The 19,630-nt window shown below is 39.0% G+C and overlaps 2 protein-coding genes across 2 annotated transcripts; one reads left to right on the forward strand and one right to left on the reverse strand.

Moving 5' to 3' along the window:
- Positions 1-14,241: 14,241 nt before the first annotated feature.
- On the reverse strand, positions 14,242-16,686 carry LOC148161061 (synaptonemal complex central element protein 2-like). Its single transcript, XM_088007147.1, has 5 exons — positions 16,461-16,686; positions 15,214-15,316; positions 14,811-14,887; positions 14,605-14,719; positions 14,242-14,492 (listed from the first exon to the last, which is right to left on the reverse strand). The coding sequence occupies exons 2-5, from the start codon at positions 15,286-15,288 to the stop codon at positions 14,292-14,294; spliced, it is 468 nt and encodes a 155-aa protein (XP_087863273.1). The 5' UTR covers positions 15,289-15,316; positions 16,461-16,686; the 3' UTR covers positions 14,242-14,291.
- Positions 16,687-17,090: 404 nt separating this feature from the next.
- Positions 17,091-19,262, forward strand: LOC148161062 (uncharacterized). Its single transcript, XM_088007150.1, has 2 exons — positions 17,091-17,965; positions 18,611-19,262. Exons 1-2 carry the CDS (start codon positions 17,749-17,751, stop codon positions 18,892-18,894), a joined length of 501 nt encoding a protein of 166 aa, XP_087863276.1. The 5' UTR covers positions 17,091-17,748; the 3' UTR covers positions 18,895-19,262.
- Positions 19,263-19,630: the final 368 nt, after the last annotated feature.

Below are 19,630 nucleotides of genomic sequence, written 5' to 3' on the forward strand. Positions count from 1 at the left end.
ATTTAACAGAATGAGATGTAATCAGGTTTCCTCAGAAAACCATGAGATCGCATCCCCCTGTGCTATAACACCCCATAAGCCAAAGCTGGCAGCTGAATGCATCTTACAAGCTGCAATGCTTTCCTTTAATTCTGTTTGTTTTTGATAGTATACTCATGTAGAACTTTGCAAAAGAAAGAAAATACCAGTTAAAACAGGATTAATAGATTAAATGCTGTGTCTCAGAAGTGAATCTTGTGCAATATTTGTATTCCTGCAACAATCCAACTGGAAGTCGTGAAAGTAAAGCTTTTCAAATTTTGTCACGATACAATCTCATCTCAAAATGCATTCTGGGACAAAAATAATCAACTGAACTCAATTACTCAAACTATAAATTTTTAAGTTTTTATATAAAGAAACTGAAAAAACTCAGGGTATCTATCTATCTATCTATCTATCTATCTATCTATCTATCTATCTATCTATCTATCTATCTATCTATCTATCTATCTATCTATCTATCTATCTATCTATCTATCTATCTATCTATCTATCTATCTATCTATCTATCTATCTATCTATCTATCTGTTGTTAGTTTACCTGCCTGTGTAGTAAGTTGCATGTATATTTATGTAATGTCGCTTAAAAGCTTATAGAACTGAAATTGTGTACCATCCCTAAAATACCAGCCAATGAGCTGAGAACTGGTAAAGCCTCATCACACCCATCACATAGTTATTGGGCTCCCATGAGCCCAATAACTATGGACCAATTTGGAGTGAAAAGAAGTCATTGCAGAAGTTCAGATAAAAAAAAATATACGCAATAAATAAACACTAAATCAGTGTTATTAGTGTTAGAAGGACCAAAAAAGTTACTTGTGGAACGTGAAAGTTACGCAACGTCAAATGTCATGTTATTACGTAAAGTTGTGACCACATCATCCGTCACGTCATGAACCTGGAGGCTGTCAACACTTTACAAAGGTGAGTCGGAGGAGAATCACCACAGATTCAACTTATATAGGTTTTCTTTGAGTCCAGGGCAAACTAAATTTCAGTAAAACAACTCACTCTAGATGTATGTGTGTGTGTGTGTGTGTGTGTGTGTGTGTGTGTGTGTGTGTGTGTGTGTGTGTGTGTGTGTGTGTTTGCAGTCATGTAAACCAGGTTGGGTTGTAATAAGAGGACCGATTGGTAGGAAAAAGCTGAGCTGGAAGAAAAACACATTCTTTTTTTCTTATAGAAAAATAATTTCTTATAGCATGAATGTATTTAATATTTTCTTTGTGCAAATGTCATTGCATTAAATGCTGCAGGTGTCAGCTATTGGACACATGAGAAAGTTCAATATATTATCTGTGCAACACTCAATGTTTTAAATCATCTTTGCACTAAATGATCTAGACAGATAAAGGTGATTCAGTCCACCAACGTGAGATGTTTTGTGCCAAGCAAACTCTGAAACGTTACATAAAATGTGCTGCGACGTTAAGCTCATACACTGTTAAGTGAGGTATTTTCAGAGGTAGTCATTTTGATTAATGCTAGTTTATCAGTGAATTATCAGTTCAGCATATGTATCTGTTTTCCTTTGTTTTACTATATGTTAATTTTTCAAAATGTGTTAACACCTGTAGCCGTCGGATTTCCATTCCAAATTACCATGGTGATTAGGTTCAGGGAAGAAGTGAAACAGCCTTGTTTGGTCGAACTGAAGCTAAAGTTATTTCACCACTGTGCAATTTTTTTTTTTCAATGTTTTGTGTATAGTTGTTTTAAGAATATAATTTTGCTTAACAGATGGTGACTGCTTTTGAAGTGAAAGGACAATAAGACACAATAATAAACTCAAAAAATTGTAATTATAAAATTGGGTTTTGAAAAGCATATGAGAAAGTTAGAAATTTGATTATTTTTTTTAGTTCCTCTTCATTGGGGCATGCCATTAGCAATGCATAAGGAGAGCAGTGACTGACCTGCTTCGCAGGTCAGTCACTGCCTCCATGCATTGCATGGCAGGCACCTATTGTTCTACACCCAATAGAACGCCTGGATATTATTATTGGGGCATGCCATTAGCAATGCATAAGGAGAGCAGTGACTGACCTGCGAAGCAGGTCAGTCACTGCCTCCATGCATTGCATGGCAGGCACCTATTGTTCTTCACCTAATAGAATGTCTCTTTAATTGGGGCATGCCATTAGCAATGCATAAGGAGAGCAGTGACTGACCTGCGAAGCAGGTCAGTCACTGCCTCCATGCATTGCATGGCAGGCACCTATTGTTCTTCACCTAATAGAATGTCTCTTTATTTATATATATCTTTATTTTTCTTCCATTACCGTTAATGCGGCTCGTACCGCTGCGTGCCCACCCACAAAAGTGGTATCAAATCGTGCGGCTCGATGCCGAGAAGGGAGCTATTATTTTTATTGGGGATCGGAGTTACGATGGCGACGTAAAAAGCGAAAAACGAGCGAAATTTCCAACTGCCGAAACGCAGAGTGTAACTGACACCAACTGCCGCTTTTTTAGAGTGAGAAACAGGGTGGAATTTTGACCCCAAAATAATTTTGAAATCGCTCTCATGGGTGCAAAAATTGCTCTATTGGTATGAAAGTCGGTCATGACATTGATACGAATGCCTGCTCCGGTAAAATGTTTTCAAAATTTCCCTAGGGCTTACGGTTTTCGGTCCAGGTGCTTCAGAGCAAAGTTTTGGGACAGGATAACTGACGCTCCTCCCCAGTGTTTTAGATACATTTCTGAAAAATCTCTGAGCTCAGCGCACACCATTTTTCTCTCGTCACTGCAATTACTGTGATTGAGCTACAGATATGAATCGCGGTACTAAATGAGACGACAAATAGCCCTCTCATATGCTTCAAACGGTTTTTGGATCGGGCTTACGGATCCCGAACGGGAAGCAGTTGTTCGGACTGCTTTTTTCATTAAAACTGACTGGGTGTCTCATAAAGATAGATAAGTCTGACACACACGCAGGGCAGTTTCATCACTATAGCAACAGAATGCAGAGATAGGGAGGACTGCTGGTTGGACTACAAAGACTCTGTAGTCCTAAGAATGGCGGAACACTTTAATACAGAGGGCAGAGCAGAAGGTCAGAACTACAACATGGCGGAACACTCAATTATTACAGAGGAGAGGCCTCAGCTGGCAGTCAGAACTACTTCCTGTTTTGGGCATTATACAGGTAGATTAACCAAACCACTGTTACACATTGGATTAGTGTGGTTATGAAAATTAAGTTTACTGAAAGTTTCAAAATAAAACTCTGAAAATTGCACTCACAAAATAATATAAATCTTTTTTTATGTTTTTTTTCTCAGGATAGTGAACTGCCTTGCGCAGCAAGGCAGTTCATTAACATTAGCATTTCATGGTTGTCTCAAAGACAGAAGTCCTTCCCCAGCTTTCTGTCTCTCTCACACACAGCAGTCAGCTGAGGATTCATCGCTATAGCAACAGAATCCAGAGGAAGGCAGAGCTGCTGGTTTGGACTTCAAACCAGCAGCAAACCAGCTCTGTAGTTATGGCTAACTACAGTTAGCCATAATTGCCATAACTGTAGTTCTACCTATGGCCAAGAATCAGTTAAAACAGAGGCCTGAGCAGCATGTCAGAACTACAACATGGCGGAACACTCAATTCTTACAGAGGAGGAGTTGGCTGGTATTCTGAACTACTTGTGCTTTGAGCATCATATAACTGATTTAACCCGATCACTATTACACATGAAATTAGTGTGACCATTTCAAATTAAGCTTATTGAAAATTTTCAAAATAAAAGCCTTGACAATTTTTACATCATGTAATTGCTCTTTTTTTGTGTTAGATAACTGTTTTAACCAAACCACTGTTACACATGGGATTAGTGTTGCCATTTCAAATGAAGCTTACTGAAAGTTTCAAAATAAAAGCCTGCATACTCCCCTCACGTCAGTGCACCGCCGCAGGCGGTGCAAAAATATTCTTCTACTTTTATTTTTTTTTCCTCAGGATAGTGAACTGCCTTGCGCAGCAAGGCAGTTCATTAACATCAGCACAAACATTAGTATTTCACTGCCACCCACTAGTGCACTTCCTTGCACGCATTAGCATTTTACCTAAAATAAGCTTTTAGCCAATTTATTTACTTATTAGCCATGTTTAGAATACTGATTGGACTGAGTCAATGGGTGACATCATGGTAGTGATACCCCACATTCTACTGATACCATTTAGCATTTTGGCTAATTTTACCGTATGCAACATACTGAATGGTACAAGTACAGCTTAGTCCACATGCTTCTGACTTTCCACAGGTTATTGAAGCTTTATTTAGCATTAAGGCTAATTTTTAGCATCAGAACGCTGGGTCCAAACCGACGGGCACACTTTGGCATGCCCCTTAAAATTTCTGCGGAATTTTCTAGTTGGGGCATGCCATTAGCAATGCATAAGGAGAGCAGTGACTGACCTGCGAAGCAGGTCAGTCACTGCCTCCATGCATTGCATGGCAGGCACCTATTGTTCTACACCCAATAGAACGCCTGGATATTATTATTATTATAACAACTTCTTCCATTACCGTTAATGCGGCTCGTACCGCTGCGTGCCCACCCACAAAAGTGGTATCAAAACGTGTGTCTCGATCCCGGCATTGGAGCTATTACTTTTATTGGGGATCGGAGTTACGACGGCGACGTAAAAAGCGAAAAACGAGCGAAATTTCCAACTGCCAAAACCTTAGAGTGTAACTGAAACCAACTGCCGCTTTTTAGAGTGAGAAAAAGAGTGGAATTTTGACCCCAAAATAATTTTGAAATCGCTCTCATGGGTGCAAAAATTGCTCTATTGGTATGAAAGTCGGTCATGACATTGATACGAATGCCTGCTCCGGTAAAATGTTTTCAAAATTTCCCTAGGGCTTATGGTTTTCGGTCCAGGTGCTTCAGAGCAAAGTTTTGGGACAGGATAACTGACGCTCCTCTCCAGTGTTTTACATACATTTCTGAAAAATCTCTGAGCTCAGCGCACACCATTTTTCTCTCATCACTGCAATTACTGTGATTGAGCTACAGATATGAATCGCGGTAATAGATGAGATGAGAAATAGCCCTCTCATATGCTTCAAACGGTTTTTGGATCGGACTTACGGAACCCGAACGGGAAGCAGTCGTTCGGACTGCTTTTTCCATTAAAACTGACTGGGTGTCTCATAAAGATAGATAAGTCTGACACACACAGGGCACTTTCATCACTATAGCAACAGAATGCAGAGAGGGAGAACTGCTGGGGTTTGGACTACAAAGACTCTGTAGTTCTAAATATGGCGGAACACTTTAATGCAGAGGGCAGAGCAGAAGGTCAGAACTACAACATGGCGGAACACTCAATTATTACAGAGGAGGCCTGAGCTGGCAGTTAGAACTACTTCCTGTTTTGGGCATTATACAGGTGGATTAACCAAACCACTGTTACACATTGGATTAGTGTGGTTATGAAAATTAAGTTTACTGAAAGTTTCAAAATAAAACTCTGAAAATTGCACTGACAAAAGTGCATCGCCGTAGGCGATGCAAAAATGAAAATCTTTTTTTTATGTTTTTTTTCTCAGGATAGTGAACTGCCTTGCGCAGCAAGGCAGTTCATTAACATTAGCATTTCATGGTTGTCTTAAAGATTGCAACAGAATCCAGAGAAAGGCTGCTGGTTTGGACTACAAACCAGCAGCCATAACTGCCATAACTGTAGTTCTATCTATGGCCAAGACTCAGTTAAAATAGAGGCCTGACCAGCATGTCAGAACTACAACATGGCGGAACACTCAATTATTACAGAGGAGGAGTTGGCTGGTATTATAAACAACTTGTGCTTTGAGCATTATATAACTGATTTAACCTGATCACTATTACACATGAAATTAGTGTGGCAATTTCAAATGAAGCTTATTGAAATTTTTCAAAATAAAAGCCTTGACAATTTTTACATCATGTAATTGCTCTTTTTACATACATTTCTGCAAAAAGTTCTGAGCTCAGCGCACACCATTTTTCTCTCATCACTGCAATTACTGTGAATGAGCTACAGATATGAATCGCGGTACTAAATGAGACGACAAATAGCCCTCTCATACGCTTCAAACGGTTTTCGAATACGTATCACGGTTCCCGAATGGAAAGGAGTTGTTCGAACAGCTTTTTGGAGTGAAACTGGCTGGCTCAAACAGATAGAATTGTTTCTCCCCCTGTCTGGAGAAACACAGGGGGAGGCTTGGTCACTATAGCAACAGAACACAGACAAAAGCCAAACTGCTCCTTAGGACTACAAAAACACCATCTTTGTAGTTCTAAACACGATGGAACACTTTACTACAGAGGCCTGAGCAGAAGGTCGGAAGGTCAACATGGTGGAACCCTCAATCATTACAAAGGAGGGCTGAGCTGGCAGTTAAGAAGTAAATAATGGTGGAACTCTGACTTATTACAGAAAGAAGGTGAGCAGAATGTTATAACTACAGACAGGGCAGAATGTTCTGGGCATTATATATAAACTGGTTTAACCCAACCACTGTTAGATATTGGATTAGTGTGGCCATTTAAAATGAAGCTTACTGAAAATTTCAAAATAAAAGCCTGAATATTCCTCTTGGGCCTTTATTATGTTTTTCTCTCAGGTTAGTGCAGAGACAACTACAGATTTAAATCGTGTTTCCATCGGAGACAAGAAATTGCCCTCTTATATGCTTCAAAAAGTTTTCGGATTGCTCTTATGGATGCTGAACAGTAAGCCGCTTTGATCAGAAAAACTAACTGCTTCAAACAGTTAGAATTCTCTCTCCCTGTGTGTCTCACTAACATGATAGTTGAGCTGCTCTTTAGAACTACAATGACTGAAGGTCAGAACTACAACATGGCGGAACTTTCAGATACCACAGATTAGGGCTGAACTGGCATTTAGAACTACTTGCTGTTTTGGGCATTATATAGTTGGATTAACCCAACCACTGTTACACATTTTATTGCTGTGGTCAATTAAAATGAAGCTTAATGAAAATTTCAAAATAAAAGCCTTGATATTTTTCACATCAGCTTTGGGCTTTATGTGAAATGTTTAAACAAACTACTTTTACACATTGAATTGGTGTGGTGGTTAAAATGAAGCCTACTGAAAGTTTCAAAATAAAAGTCTGCATATTCCTCTCATGCTAGTGCAACGCCGTAGGCGTTGCAATAATATTAAGCTTTTTTCGCATTTTTTTTCCTCAGGATAGTGAACTGCCTTGCGCAGCAAGGCAGTTCATTAACATTAGCACAAGTTTAGCATTTTACTGCCCCCACTAGTGCACTGCCTTGCTGCGCAAGGCAGTGCACATCCTAACATCCTACATGAATATTAGTCTTCACGCTAATATTAGCATTTTGGCTTATGCATTAATTTCAACATACTGAATGGTACAGGTGCAGTTTAGTCAACATGTTTCTGACTCACCACAGGTTATTGACTACATTGAAGCTTTCTTTAGCATTAATGCTAATTTTTTGCATTAGAACGCTTGATTAAAAACCGACGGGCACACTTTGGCATGCCCCTTAAAATTTCTGCGGAATTTTCTAGTATTATTTATTATTCTTCCGTCACCGTTAATGCGGCTCGTACCGCTGCGTGCCCACCCACAAAAGTGGTATCAAAACGTGCGGCTCGGTGCCGAGATGTGAGCTATTATTTTTATTGGGGATCGGAGTTACGATGGCGACATAAAAAGCGAAAAACGAGCAAAATTTCCAACTGCCAATCTTCGATGAATCTTAGAGTGTAACTGACACCAACTGCCGCTTTTTTAGAGTGAGAAAAAGAGTGGATTTTTGACCCCAAAATAATTTTGAAATCGCTCTCATGAGTGCAAAAATTGGTCTATCGGTATGAAAGTCGGTCATGACATTGATACGAATGCCTGCTCCGGTAAAATGTCTTCAAAATTTTTCTAGGGCTGACGGTTTTCTGTCAAGGTGCTTCAGAGCAAAATCAAGTGACAGGGTACCTTCAGGCACTCCACCATTCATTTTCAGACTTTTCTCAAAAATTTCTGAGCTCAACGCACACCATTTTTCTCTCATCACTGCAATTACTGTGATTGAGCTACAGATATGAATCGCGGTAATAGATGAGATGAGAAATAGCCCTCTCATATGCTTCAAACGGTTTTTGGATCGGACTTACGGAACCCGAACGGGAAGCAGTCGTTCGGACTGCTTTTTCCATTAAAACTGACTGGGTGTCTCATAAAGATAGATAAGTCTGACACACACAGGGCACTTTCATCACTATAGCAACAGAATGCAGAGAGGGAGAACTGCTGGGGTTTGGACTACAAAGACTCTGTAGTTCTAAATATGGCGGAACACTTTAATACAGAGGGCAGAGCAGAAGGTCAGAACTACAACATGGCGGAACACTCAATTATTACAGAGGAGGGCTGAGCTGGCAGTTAGAACTACTTCCTGTTTTGGGCATTATACAGGTGGATTAACCAAACCACTGTTACACATTGGATTAGTGTGGTTATGGAAATTAAGTTTACTGAAAGTTTCAAAATAAAACTCTGCAATGTCCACTCACGACGAATATTAAGCTTTTTTATGTTTTTTTGTCTCAGGATAGTGAACTGCCTTGCGCAGCAAGGCAGTTCATTAACATTAGCATTAATGTTAATTGAAATCCTTCCCCAGCTTTCTGTCTCACACACACAGCAGTTGGCTGAGGGCCAATCGCTATAGCAACATAATCCAGAGAAAGGCTGCTGGTTTGGACTACAAACCAGCAGCCATAACTGCCATAACTGTAGTTCTATCTATGGCCAAGACTCAGTTAAAACAGAGGCCTGAGCAGCATGTCAGAACTACAACATGGCGGAACACTCAATTATTACAGAGGAGGAGTTGGCTGGTATTATAAAGTACTTGTGCTTTGAGCATTATATAACTGATTTAACCTGATCACTATTACACATGAAATTAGTGTGGCAATTTCAAATGAAGCTTTATTGAAGCTTATTGAAAATTTTCAAAATATAAGTCTTGACAATTTTTACATCATGTAATTGCTCTTTTTACATACATTTCTGCAAAAAGTTCTGAGCTCAGCGCACACCATTTTTCTCTCATCACTGCGATTACTGTGAATGAGCTACAGATATGAATCGCGGTACTAAATGAGACGACAAATAGCCCTCTCATATGCTTCAAACGATTTTCGAATACGTATCACGGTTCCCGAATGGAAAGGAGTTGTTCGGACAGCTTTTTGGAGTGAAACTGGCTGGCTCAAACAGATAGAATTGTTTCTCCCCCTGTGTGTCTCTCTCCCAGCTGACAAAGAGGCTTGGTCACTATAGCAACAGAACACAGAAAAGCAGAGCTGCTGCTTAGGACTACAAAAACGCCATCTTTGTAGTTCTAAACACGATGGAACACTTTACTTTGGGCATTATATAGTTGGATTAACCCAACCACTGTTACACATTTTATTGCTGTGGTCAATTAAAATGAAGCTTAATGAAAATTTCAAAATAAAAGCCTTGATATTTTTCACATCAGGTTTGGGCTTTATGTGAATGGTTTAAACAAACTACTTTTACACATTGAATTGGTGTGGTGGTTAAAATGAAGCCTACTGGAAGTTTCAAAATAAAAGTCTGCATATTCCTCTCATGCTAGTGCAACGCCGTAGGCGTTGCAATAATATTAAGCTTTTTTCGCATTTTTTTCCTCAGGATAGTGAACTGCCTTGCGCAGCAAGGCAGTTCATTAACATTAGCACAAGTTTAGCATTTTACTGCCCCCACTAGTGCACTGCCTTGCGCAGCAAGGCAGTGCATTAGCATTAGCATTAGCCTTTTCCCTAAAGGTAGCTATTAGATAATTTTCTTACTTATTAGCGATGTTCAGTATACTGAATGGAGTAAATCAATGACAGAAAACATGCTAATGATGCCACACATCCTACATGAATATTAGTCTTCACGCTAATATTAGCATTTTGGCTTATGCATTAATTTCAACATACTGAATGGTACAGGTACAGTTTAGTCAACATGTTTCTGACTCACCACAGGTTATTGACTACATTGCAGCTTTCTTTAGCATTAATGCTAATTTTTTGCATCAGAACGCTTGATTAAAAACTGACGGGCACACTTTGGCATGCCCCTTAAAATTTCTGCGGAATTTTCTAGTTATTATAACAACTTCTTCCATTACCGTTAATGCGGCTCGTACCGCTGCGTGCCCACCCACAAAAGTGGTATCAAAACGTGTGTCTCGATCCCGGCATTGGAGCTATTACTTTTATTGGGGATCGGAGTTACGACGGCGACGTAAAAAGCGAAAAACGAGCGAAATTTCCAACTGCCGAAACCTTAGAGTGTAACTGAAACCAACTGCCGCTTTTTAGAGTGAGAAAAAGAGTGGAATTTTGACCCCAAAATAATTTTGAAATCGCTCTCATGGGTGCAAAAATTGCTCTATTGGTATGAAAGTCGGTCATGACATTGATACGAATGCCTGCTCCGGTAAAATGTTTTCAAAATTTCCCTAGGGCTTATGGTTTTCGGTCCAGGTGCTTCAGAGCAAAGTTTTGGGACAGGATAACTGACGCTCCTCTCCAGTGTTTTACATACATTTCTGAAAAATCTCTGAGCTCAGCGCACACCATTTTTCTCTCATCACTGCAATTACTGTGATTGAGCTACAGATATGAATCGCGGTAATAGATGAGATGAGAAATAGCCCTCTCATATGCTTCAAACGGTTTTTGGATCGGACTTACGGAACCCGAACGGGAAGCAGTCGTTCGGACTGCTTTTTCCATTAAAACTGACTGGGTGTCTCATAAAGATAGATAAGTCTGACACACACAGGGCACTTTCATCACTATAGCAACAGAATGCAGAGAGGGAGAACTGCTGGGGTTTGGACTACAAAGACTCTGTAGTTCTAAATATGGCGGAACACTTTAATGCAGAGGGCAGAGCAGAAGGTCAGAACTACAACATGGCGGAACACTCAATTATTACAGAGGAGGCCTGAGCTGGCAGTTAGAACTACTTCCTGTTTTGGGCATTATACAGGTGGATTAACCAAACCACTGTTACACATTGGATTAGTGTGGTTATGAAAATTAAGTTTACTGAAAGTTTCAAAATAAAACTCTGAAAATTGCACTGACAAAAGTGCATCGCCGTAGGCGATGCAAAAATGAAAATCTTTTTTTTATGTTTTTTTTCTCAGGATAGTGAACTGCCTTGCGCAGCAAGGCATTTCATTAACATTAGCATTTCATGGTTGTCTTAAAGATTGAAATCCTTCCCCAGCTTTCTGTCTCACACACACAGCAGTTGGCTGAGGGCCAATCGCTAGAGCAACAGAATCCAGAGAAAGGCTGCTGGTTTGGACTACAAACCAGCAGCCATAACTGCCATAACTGTAGTTCTATCTATGGCCAAGACTCAGTTAAAATAGAGGCCTGACCAGCATGTCAGAACTACAACATGGCGGAACACTCAGTTATTACAGAGGAGGAGTTGGCTGGTATTATAAACAACTTGTGCTTTGAGCATTATATAACTGATTTAACCTGATCACTATTACACATGAAATTAGTGTGGCAATTTCAAATGAAGCTTATTGAAATTTTTCAAAATAAAAGCCTTGACAATTTTTACATCATGTAATTGCTCTTTTTACATACATTTCTGCAAAAAGTTCTGAGCTCAGCGCACACCATTTTTCTCTCATCACTGCAATTACTGTGAATGAGCTACAGATATGAATCGCGGTACTAAATGAGACGACAAATAGCCCTCTCATACGCTTCAAACGGTTTTCGAATACGTATCACGGTTCCCGAATGGAAAGGAGTTGTTCGAACAGCTTTTTGGAGTGAAACTGGCTGGCTCAAACAGATAGAATTGTTTCTCCCCCTGTCTGGAGAAACACAGGGGGAGGCTTGGTCACTATAGCAACAGAACACAGACAAAAGCCAAACTGCTCCTTAGGACTACAAAAACACCATCTTTGTAGTTCTAAACACGATGGAACACTTTACTACAGAGGCCTGAGCAGAAGGTCGGAAGGTCAACATGGTGGAACCCTCAATCATTACAAAGGAGGGCTGAGCTGGCAGTTAAGAAGTAAATAATGGTGGAACTCTGACTTATTACAGAAAGAAGGTGAGCAGAATGTTATAACTACAGACAGGGCAGAATGTTCTGGGCATTATATATAAACTGGTTTAACCCAACCACTGTTAGATATTGGATTAGTGTGGCCATTTAAAATGAAGCTTACTGAAAATTTCAAAATAAAAGCCTGAATATTCCTCTTGGGCCTTTATTATGTTTTTCTCTCAGGTTAGTGCAGAGACAACTACAGATTTAAATCGTGTTTCCATCGGAGACAAGAAATTGCCCTCTTATATGCTTCAAAAAGTTTTCGGATTGCTCTTATGGATGCTGAACAGTAAGCCGCTTTGATCAGAAAAACTAACTGCTTCAAACAGTTAGAATTCTCTCTCCCTGTGTGTCTCACTAACATGATAGTTGAGCTGCTCTTTAGAACTACAATGACTGAAGGTCAGAACTACAACATGGCGGAACTTTCAGATACCACAGATTAGGGCTGAACTGGCATTTAGAACTACTTGCTGTTTTGGGCATTATATAGTTGGATTAACCCAACCACTGTTACACATTTTATTGCTGTGGTCAATTAAAATGAAGCTTAATGAAAATTTCAAAATAAAAGCCTTGATATTTTTCACATCAGCTTTGGGCTTTATGTGAAATGTTTAAACAAACTACTTTTACACATTGAATTGGTGTGGTGGTTAAAATGAAGCCTACTGAAAGTTTCAAAATAAAAGTCTGCATATTCCTCTCATGCTAGTGCAACGCCGTAGGCGTTGCAATAATATTAAGCTTTTTTCGCATTTTTTTTCCTCAGGATAGTGAACTGCCTTGCGCAGCAAGGCAGTTCATTAACATTAGCACAAGTTTAGCATTTTACTGCCCCCACTAGTGCACTGCCTTGCGCAGCAAGGCAGTGCACATCCTAACATCCTACATGAATATTAGTCTTCACGCTAATATTAGCATTTTGGCTTATGCATTAATTTCAACATACTGAATGGTACAGGTGCAGTTTAGTCAACATGTTTCTGACTCACCACAGGTTATTGACTACATTGAAGCTTTCTTTAGCATTAATGCTAATTTTTTGCATTAGAACGCTTGATTAAAAACCGACGGGCACACTTTGGCATGCCCCTTAAAATTTCTGCGGAATTTTCTAGTTTACACTGGTATTGTGGCGGAAAACGGAGAAAAACAACTAATCATGCTTCAAAGAGAAAATGGGTCTGTTTTTATCGTGCAGTTACACATAAACGCCGCCAGAGGTCAGCAACGGAATGTTGAAGCTCCATCTTAAATCACTTGTGCGACGTCAGAACACCTTGTTTAAGGTGTTTTCTATCGTTTTCCTTTGACAGGGACCCACGACATTCATGCCTTCATCCTGGGCAGAGCTATCACCGGGCTGCAGGCGTTCACCATGGTAAAATAGATGGACTTCAGCATCTAGATAAAGCATCACATATGTCCAGCAGTGCTGCTGGACATATGTGATGAATACTTGATCAGACTTATGTTTATGAAACTACTGGGACAAGATATTTATTTGTGTTGAAGTTTCATTCTTAGGGCTACTGTCAGTCATATTGGAGCTAAATATTAGATCCAACTTTTTAAATATTTGATCTATAGTTCACTATAAAAGTTATGACTTGTACAGTAAAACAATCACACATAAGTGTATGATTGCTTAATAAGTTGGTGAATATTCAGCTGTTATATTTTGTCTTAATTATGTAAATAAATTGGTTTGAATAATCATAGTCAAAATACTGTATATACAAACCCCGATAATTCCTCCCAGTAAGATTTGCGTGCTGCAAATGTTCCGTAAATAACACAACATAACTTGGCATTGTTCCCTTTTCTTGTGAATGTATTTATTTCAAAACATTACGATGCTGAAACTGAACATGAAGCAAATGCGAACTTAGCTTTGGCTGGTCTGTTTTTGTTTTAGTTCCTGTCAGAAAACGGTGAACTGAAACCAGAGGCAAAATCAGTTGTTTAGGAATAGAGAAGGAATGAAGACAAATGAACATAATTCAACACCAACAAAACCATTCAACATGTCTTCAGTTTAATAACCCCAGTTGAGCACAAAATTAATTTGTTACGGCTCTGCTCTCTGCTTAATATCCAGTCCATCTTTGAGGCATTCCAAGGCCTGACTGGCCTCCAGGAGCTCGTTCTCCAGCTTAGAGCAGTTTTCCAGCACCTCTGACAGCTCCTGCAGCTTCACCTGGACTTCATTGCTGTTGAGCTCATAGATGGTGAACATTTCCTCTTTTATCAGCTGACACATCTCTGACACCTGAAGAAGGGAGGAAAGAAATCAGGCCAGAGTATCTGCTTAAAACAGGAGAGAAGGGTCTGAAGTAGAATCAGAGCTTTTCTGGACAAAATATCTTAAGAGGAATTCACACCTTCTCTGATAGCTGCTTCTGAAAGCTGTCCATCATTTCCTGGTCTCTGGTTCGCTCATGGTTTATTTTTTCCACCATTTCTTGAGCTCTTTTGCTGATGTCATCAATGTACGAGCTGCAACCGATGTTAAAATGTAAAGGGTGGAATACACGTTATTTCCTAAAACATATTTACATTTTCGCAGCCTGCATGGGTGTCTTTGTACCTGCTATAGTTCTCTTGAATCTCAGTCATGTTCACACTTGACTTGTTTTTTGACAAATCACAATCTGTATCTTCCACCTGAAAAGGAAGGAAAATATTTCAAGAAATTATTTCGTCATCCAGAAGAAAAATTAGACAGAAATAAGACACTCAAAGTATAAATAAGCGGTTTGACCAAAACTACTTTTTTTTTTTTAACTCTTGAACCTTAAGAGAGCCTGAGAATTTACTTGGTAACTTACAATGTTTAGGTTTTATGTAAAGAAATGCGGTGGTTCACACCATTTATTTAGACAGAGTATTTAAAGTAAGTCATGAAATTACATTTAATGTTAAAGAAGGTTCTTGCCTATATGTGTTTATCTAAAACTAGATTTTTTTTTTAAATTATTTCTTAGTTTTACCATCGGCGAGTCTTCATGTCCTTTCTTAGGAGTGGACAGGGAGCTGGATGGAAGGTCATCAAAGAAGAAATCCATTTTGGTCTGTCTGACCGTAAGGCAGAGTCTGAGTCAAGGTTTGGATGTAGGAAAGCACAAGATTAACTTTAGTGAAAGTAATGTTATTTACGTTGAAAAATTTAGACTGCATGTAAAATATTACCACTATGACAAACGAGTGCTTAAAAAGTTAAAGTTAAGTTAAAAAAATATCAGGATAAACCATTTGTTGTCTTTATAATGGATACATTGTAAATAAATACAGTGAATGTCATCTCAAACTGATAAATGATAAGTCCACATGGAACGCAAACTAATCACATCAATATGTTTTGTATCATTAAAAAAAAAAAATTCTAAAACCTTAAACAATTTACACTGATGGTGTGTGTTTTTCAAGGCCAAATGTCCAATATTTTTGAGTTAATTGTCCTTTACTGTCTTGGTTAAAATATATATTTTTTCATCTATTCTGAGCAACAAGAACAGGACACTTTAAAAATGCTTGCTGTATTTAGCCAAGATTAATAAATGGGTGTGCCCTACCTAGTTAGCTTTCAGTAAAGTTTATTGGATTAGAAAACACGCTTAAAAAGTGATGCTAAAAGCTAATTGTGGATTAAATTTGAAATGCTTTATATGTTGAAACGTTAAAAATGTTTCATATTTAAAGAAAATTGACATATTTAAAACATTAGCTTATTATGGTGTCAATATTGAAATCATTTGAAATCATGATTCCAATTTGTTAAAATTACAATGTACAGAAAGTCAAAAATAAATTTCATCGTTAATACTAAAATAAACATTATATGGAGTCTGTTATTCGGATATTGCAGTTTAATGTAACCGTTCTAGCAAAAGGTTAGCATGTAGCCAGCCTTTCACATGCTAAAGTGTTGCTAGCAGAAGCTAGCAAAGTGATATTTTCTGCAGTTAGTAAACATAAAATTCCCACGTCTTGGTCTGCAGTTTGAGAATTCACGCCATTTATAATGTAATATTGTGCATATAGTAATATTTTTACGTAACTAGATATCAACTGCCAGAATGTACAGACGTAAGAAGTGAATTAGCAACCATCAAGCTACAGTAACTACCATATTCTAATGTCTTTTAATTAAAAAGTCTTCCAGATGTTAATTTAAGAGGGTTACAAAATACTTGAAAGATTTTATTAAGTTCTTAGTAACAGATGCCAGATGACTTACCTGTCAGCCGGAGGTTATGAGGGTAATTTTATTGGAACTGTAGCTATGGTAACGGAATGCAGTTCTACACGAAACGGTTAACCGTAACACAGAAAAGGTTAACAGCAAACAGAGAAAAATGAAAGATATTCATTTCAGTTAAATTAAAAAATAGTACCTTTTTGAGCAAAACTAAATGTTTACTCATTTAGGAAAAAAGACAAAAATTAGCTTCAGTCGATAAAGGGGCAGGGTTGAGACTGAAGTACATTTGAGCTAACCGAAATGTATGGAAAAACCTGTAATTTGTTGTATTAATTAAAATAATTGCACTAATATAATGGGCTATGTGTAACAACAGATGCTGAAAACGTTCTATTGCAATTTGTCCTTGTCTAGCACTTGTTCCTTGATGATAGGATGGCTTCATTAAAGCCACCCTATCTGGCTTTCTGAACATTCACTGGATGCTACTGCTAAATAAGTAGAAAAGTAGTTTTTTCTAGTTTCCATTGTGACTGTATAATGTTTTCTCTGGGATTTGCAGTTTTTTCAAAATGGTTATTAAAATACTGCCGTTAGCAAGCTCAGCTCACATACAACACTACAACTGGCTTCTACTTAGACATACAGCTTATTATTTTTTTAATTTATTCAGTCTCTTTTATATTCTTTATTATGTTTAGTTCAAAGAGGTGAAACAAAACAACACCTTTCAGTGTCATAGTGACACTTTTCCTGATATACAGTAAAGATTTTGTACCTTAGGTGGGGCAGTCTTGTGTGAAAGGCTTGATGCAGCACTGGCAAGATTTGTTGCGGATTAAATGCTCTCCAGTTCTGTGAGCTGGGATAGGGTTGGGATGGGGTGCTGCTGGATCGGCGCTGTGATCTGATGTAATCCCTTCCTTCCCTTCCCCTTCACTCTGTCACTGTCCACACTCTGGATTATGTCAGGACAGAGGACGCAGCATACGGAAGCACACGGCCTGTTGAAAATACCATGATGCCTCTTCGACTTATAGCAAATAATGTGAATCATGATGTGACACTGTGGAGAGCAGGATTTAGTTAGATTAAAGAGTAATAGTTAATCTAAATGCTGGGATTGACAAAAACCTAGCATTTGTCAGGTAAGAGACTTTCTTCATTCGCTACTTCTAATTTTTTTTTTTTAAATGCTCAAATTTGCTACTTTCGCTTCAGGAAGAGACTCTTCAGCAGGAAGAAGATTTAAACTACAAGCTGGTTTCCTTTGAATGTACAGAAGAAGCTACTCTTCAGTAGAGGAAGCTCCTACTCTGGAAATATGGACAGCTTTAACTACACAGACCCAGCGGGACAGTCCTTCCAGTATTTGGTACAAAATGTGGAACCTTTGTATAAGCAATACAAGCCCCCACCTAGGGACTTCATCCAGCTCCCCAAGTCGGTGGTGTACCTCATCATGGCTGCCCTGGTTGTTGTTGCTGTGGCGTACGCAATCGTCGGTCACCTCATCAAAGATCTCATGCTGGATATAACAGGTACCCGATTCTGTCAGAGGCAACACATAAGCTCCACAACATAATTCTTCTTGACTTAAGCATGAGCTAATCAGACTTTTAGTTGTGTGCCATCTGCTCTCAAAATTCGTTGCGTTAAGTAAAGCAGTCAACTCTCTTCCTTGCAATTTTATTCTGAAAATGTTCAGATTTGACATAGGCTATTCTAACAGATATTCATTCTCAGTCAGGTTCTTTATTTCCTCAAGGAGACACACACCTTTCTGTAGTTGATTAAAACTGGTTGCAGTTATACAACATTATCTTGGAAAATAGCAATCATCTCTTAGCTGTGGATAAAATGGTGGCAATATCCTGAATTTTATATGCAAATCTATGAAGAATGAATGCATGAGTACAAAAGAACAGAAATCCTTAGAAATGTCTCCTCGAGTTATTTGCTTTCCCGTCACATCAAAGCAATTCCTCTGAGATAAAACATTTTATAGCATGGCAGGTGTGTTGATTACCCAAAATGATCTTGCAAAACAGGAACAATACACACTGCATAACTGTACAGAAAGTGGAGGTTGAGCGCTTTTTATAGGGTGAAATCCTCCAGCGCTATACTGGCTACATAGAACGTTGGAAATATCACAATACTTCATGGAGTGTGTCTGTTCACAGACTGTTTGCTGGGCCCAATTGAGGACGACCTGAAAAAGGACGCAGAAGTAGGGGGTGTCGACCCTCTTCACATGCCGCCTGCCCTGAGCCACTCCCACCCAAACGCCTTCCACGTGTGGAACCAGGACGACATAATCATCCCCATGACCCCAGTCCACGAGAGCCCGTTAGCCAGCCCGCTGATGTCCGTCATCCCGTACATCCCCTCGTTCTTCCCCAGCCACCTCAGCATCGCCAGCCCCACCACCACCACTCAGCCGCTTCCCAGGGAGAGTGATGCGTGAGGAGATAAACACACACCAAGCCTCTTCAGCTACTTCTGCATCTGAAACCGCTTCTAGTTAAAACAGACCAGTTTCCAAAAACGTTTGGAGAACTAATTTACCTTGGAAAATGTGCTGAAAGTGGAGGTTGATCCCAAGAGACGATTGTGATTCGGAGATCTGGAATATTCAGGAGGATCGCCTTCATTAGTTGCTTTTTCCAAGAGTTTTGTGCCAAGACAATGCAGTGATCTTTTTTCGCCTGCCAAACCAAGCGATTCAACTGATTATTTCATTTAATTGTTGTCAGGAGCCTTTGATCCTTTTAAGCGAAATATATTGTTCATAGTCGTGTGAAAAAAATATCCTACTTATTATTCTAATAAATATATTCACAAATCTCAAAAGAATTGTTGACATATTAATGGCTAATAATATTTTTTAAACCTCTGTTAAAAGAGTAATTCAAACTCAAAAAATAAGACTAATTTTATTTTGCAAATTGAACAAAGGGTTTATTTGAGCCATCCTTCCAGGACTGGTGCATACCCATTTGGGAGGATGCAGGTGAGCTTTGATGAAGGTGAGCCGACCTGACTCTAATGCAGTGAAGCAATTTCTGTGGTTATTTTCCAAAAATGCTGTTTGGTTTATGTCAGACATGTTGTCTTGATCTGATTTCCAAATAATTCAGGTTTAGACTCTTCTATCCTAGGAGCACTAGACTGAGACATCCGGGTGTTTTCTCTACATTCCT

This window comes from Poecilia mexicana, unplaced genomic scaffold, assembly GCF_051168715.1.
Source record: "Poecilia mexicana isolate PSO_F unplaced genomic scaffold, ASM5116871v1 scaffold_1, whole genome shotgun sequence".
In the NCBI taxonomy this organism is placed as follows: Eukaryota; Metazoa; Chordata; class Actinopteri; order Cyprinodontiformes; family Poeciliidae; genus Poecilia; species Poecilia mexicana.

Coding starts and splice junctions, on each gene's coding strand:
- LOC148161061 (XM_088007147.1), bottom strand. CDS start 15,288: ATGGATTTCTTCTTTGATGACCTTCCATCCAGCTCCCTGTCCACTCCT. Junction 14,888..15,213: donor GACATGAAGACTCGCCGATG/GTAAAACTAAGA, acceptor CTTCCTTTTCAG/GTGGAAGATACAGATTGTGA. Junction 14,720..14,810: donor ATTCAAGAGAACTATAGCAG/GTACAAAGACAC, acceptor CATCGGTTGCAG/CTCGTACATTGATGACATCA.
- LOC148161062 (XM_088007150.1), top strand. CDS start 17,749: ATGGACAGCTTTAACTACACAGACCCAGCGGGACAGTCCTTCCAGTAT. Junction 17,966..18,610: donor TCTCATGCTGGATATAACAG/GTACCCGATTCT, acceptor GTCTGTTCACAG/ACTGTTTGCTGGGCCCAATT.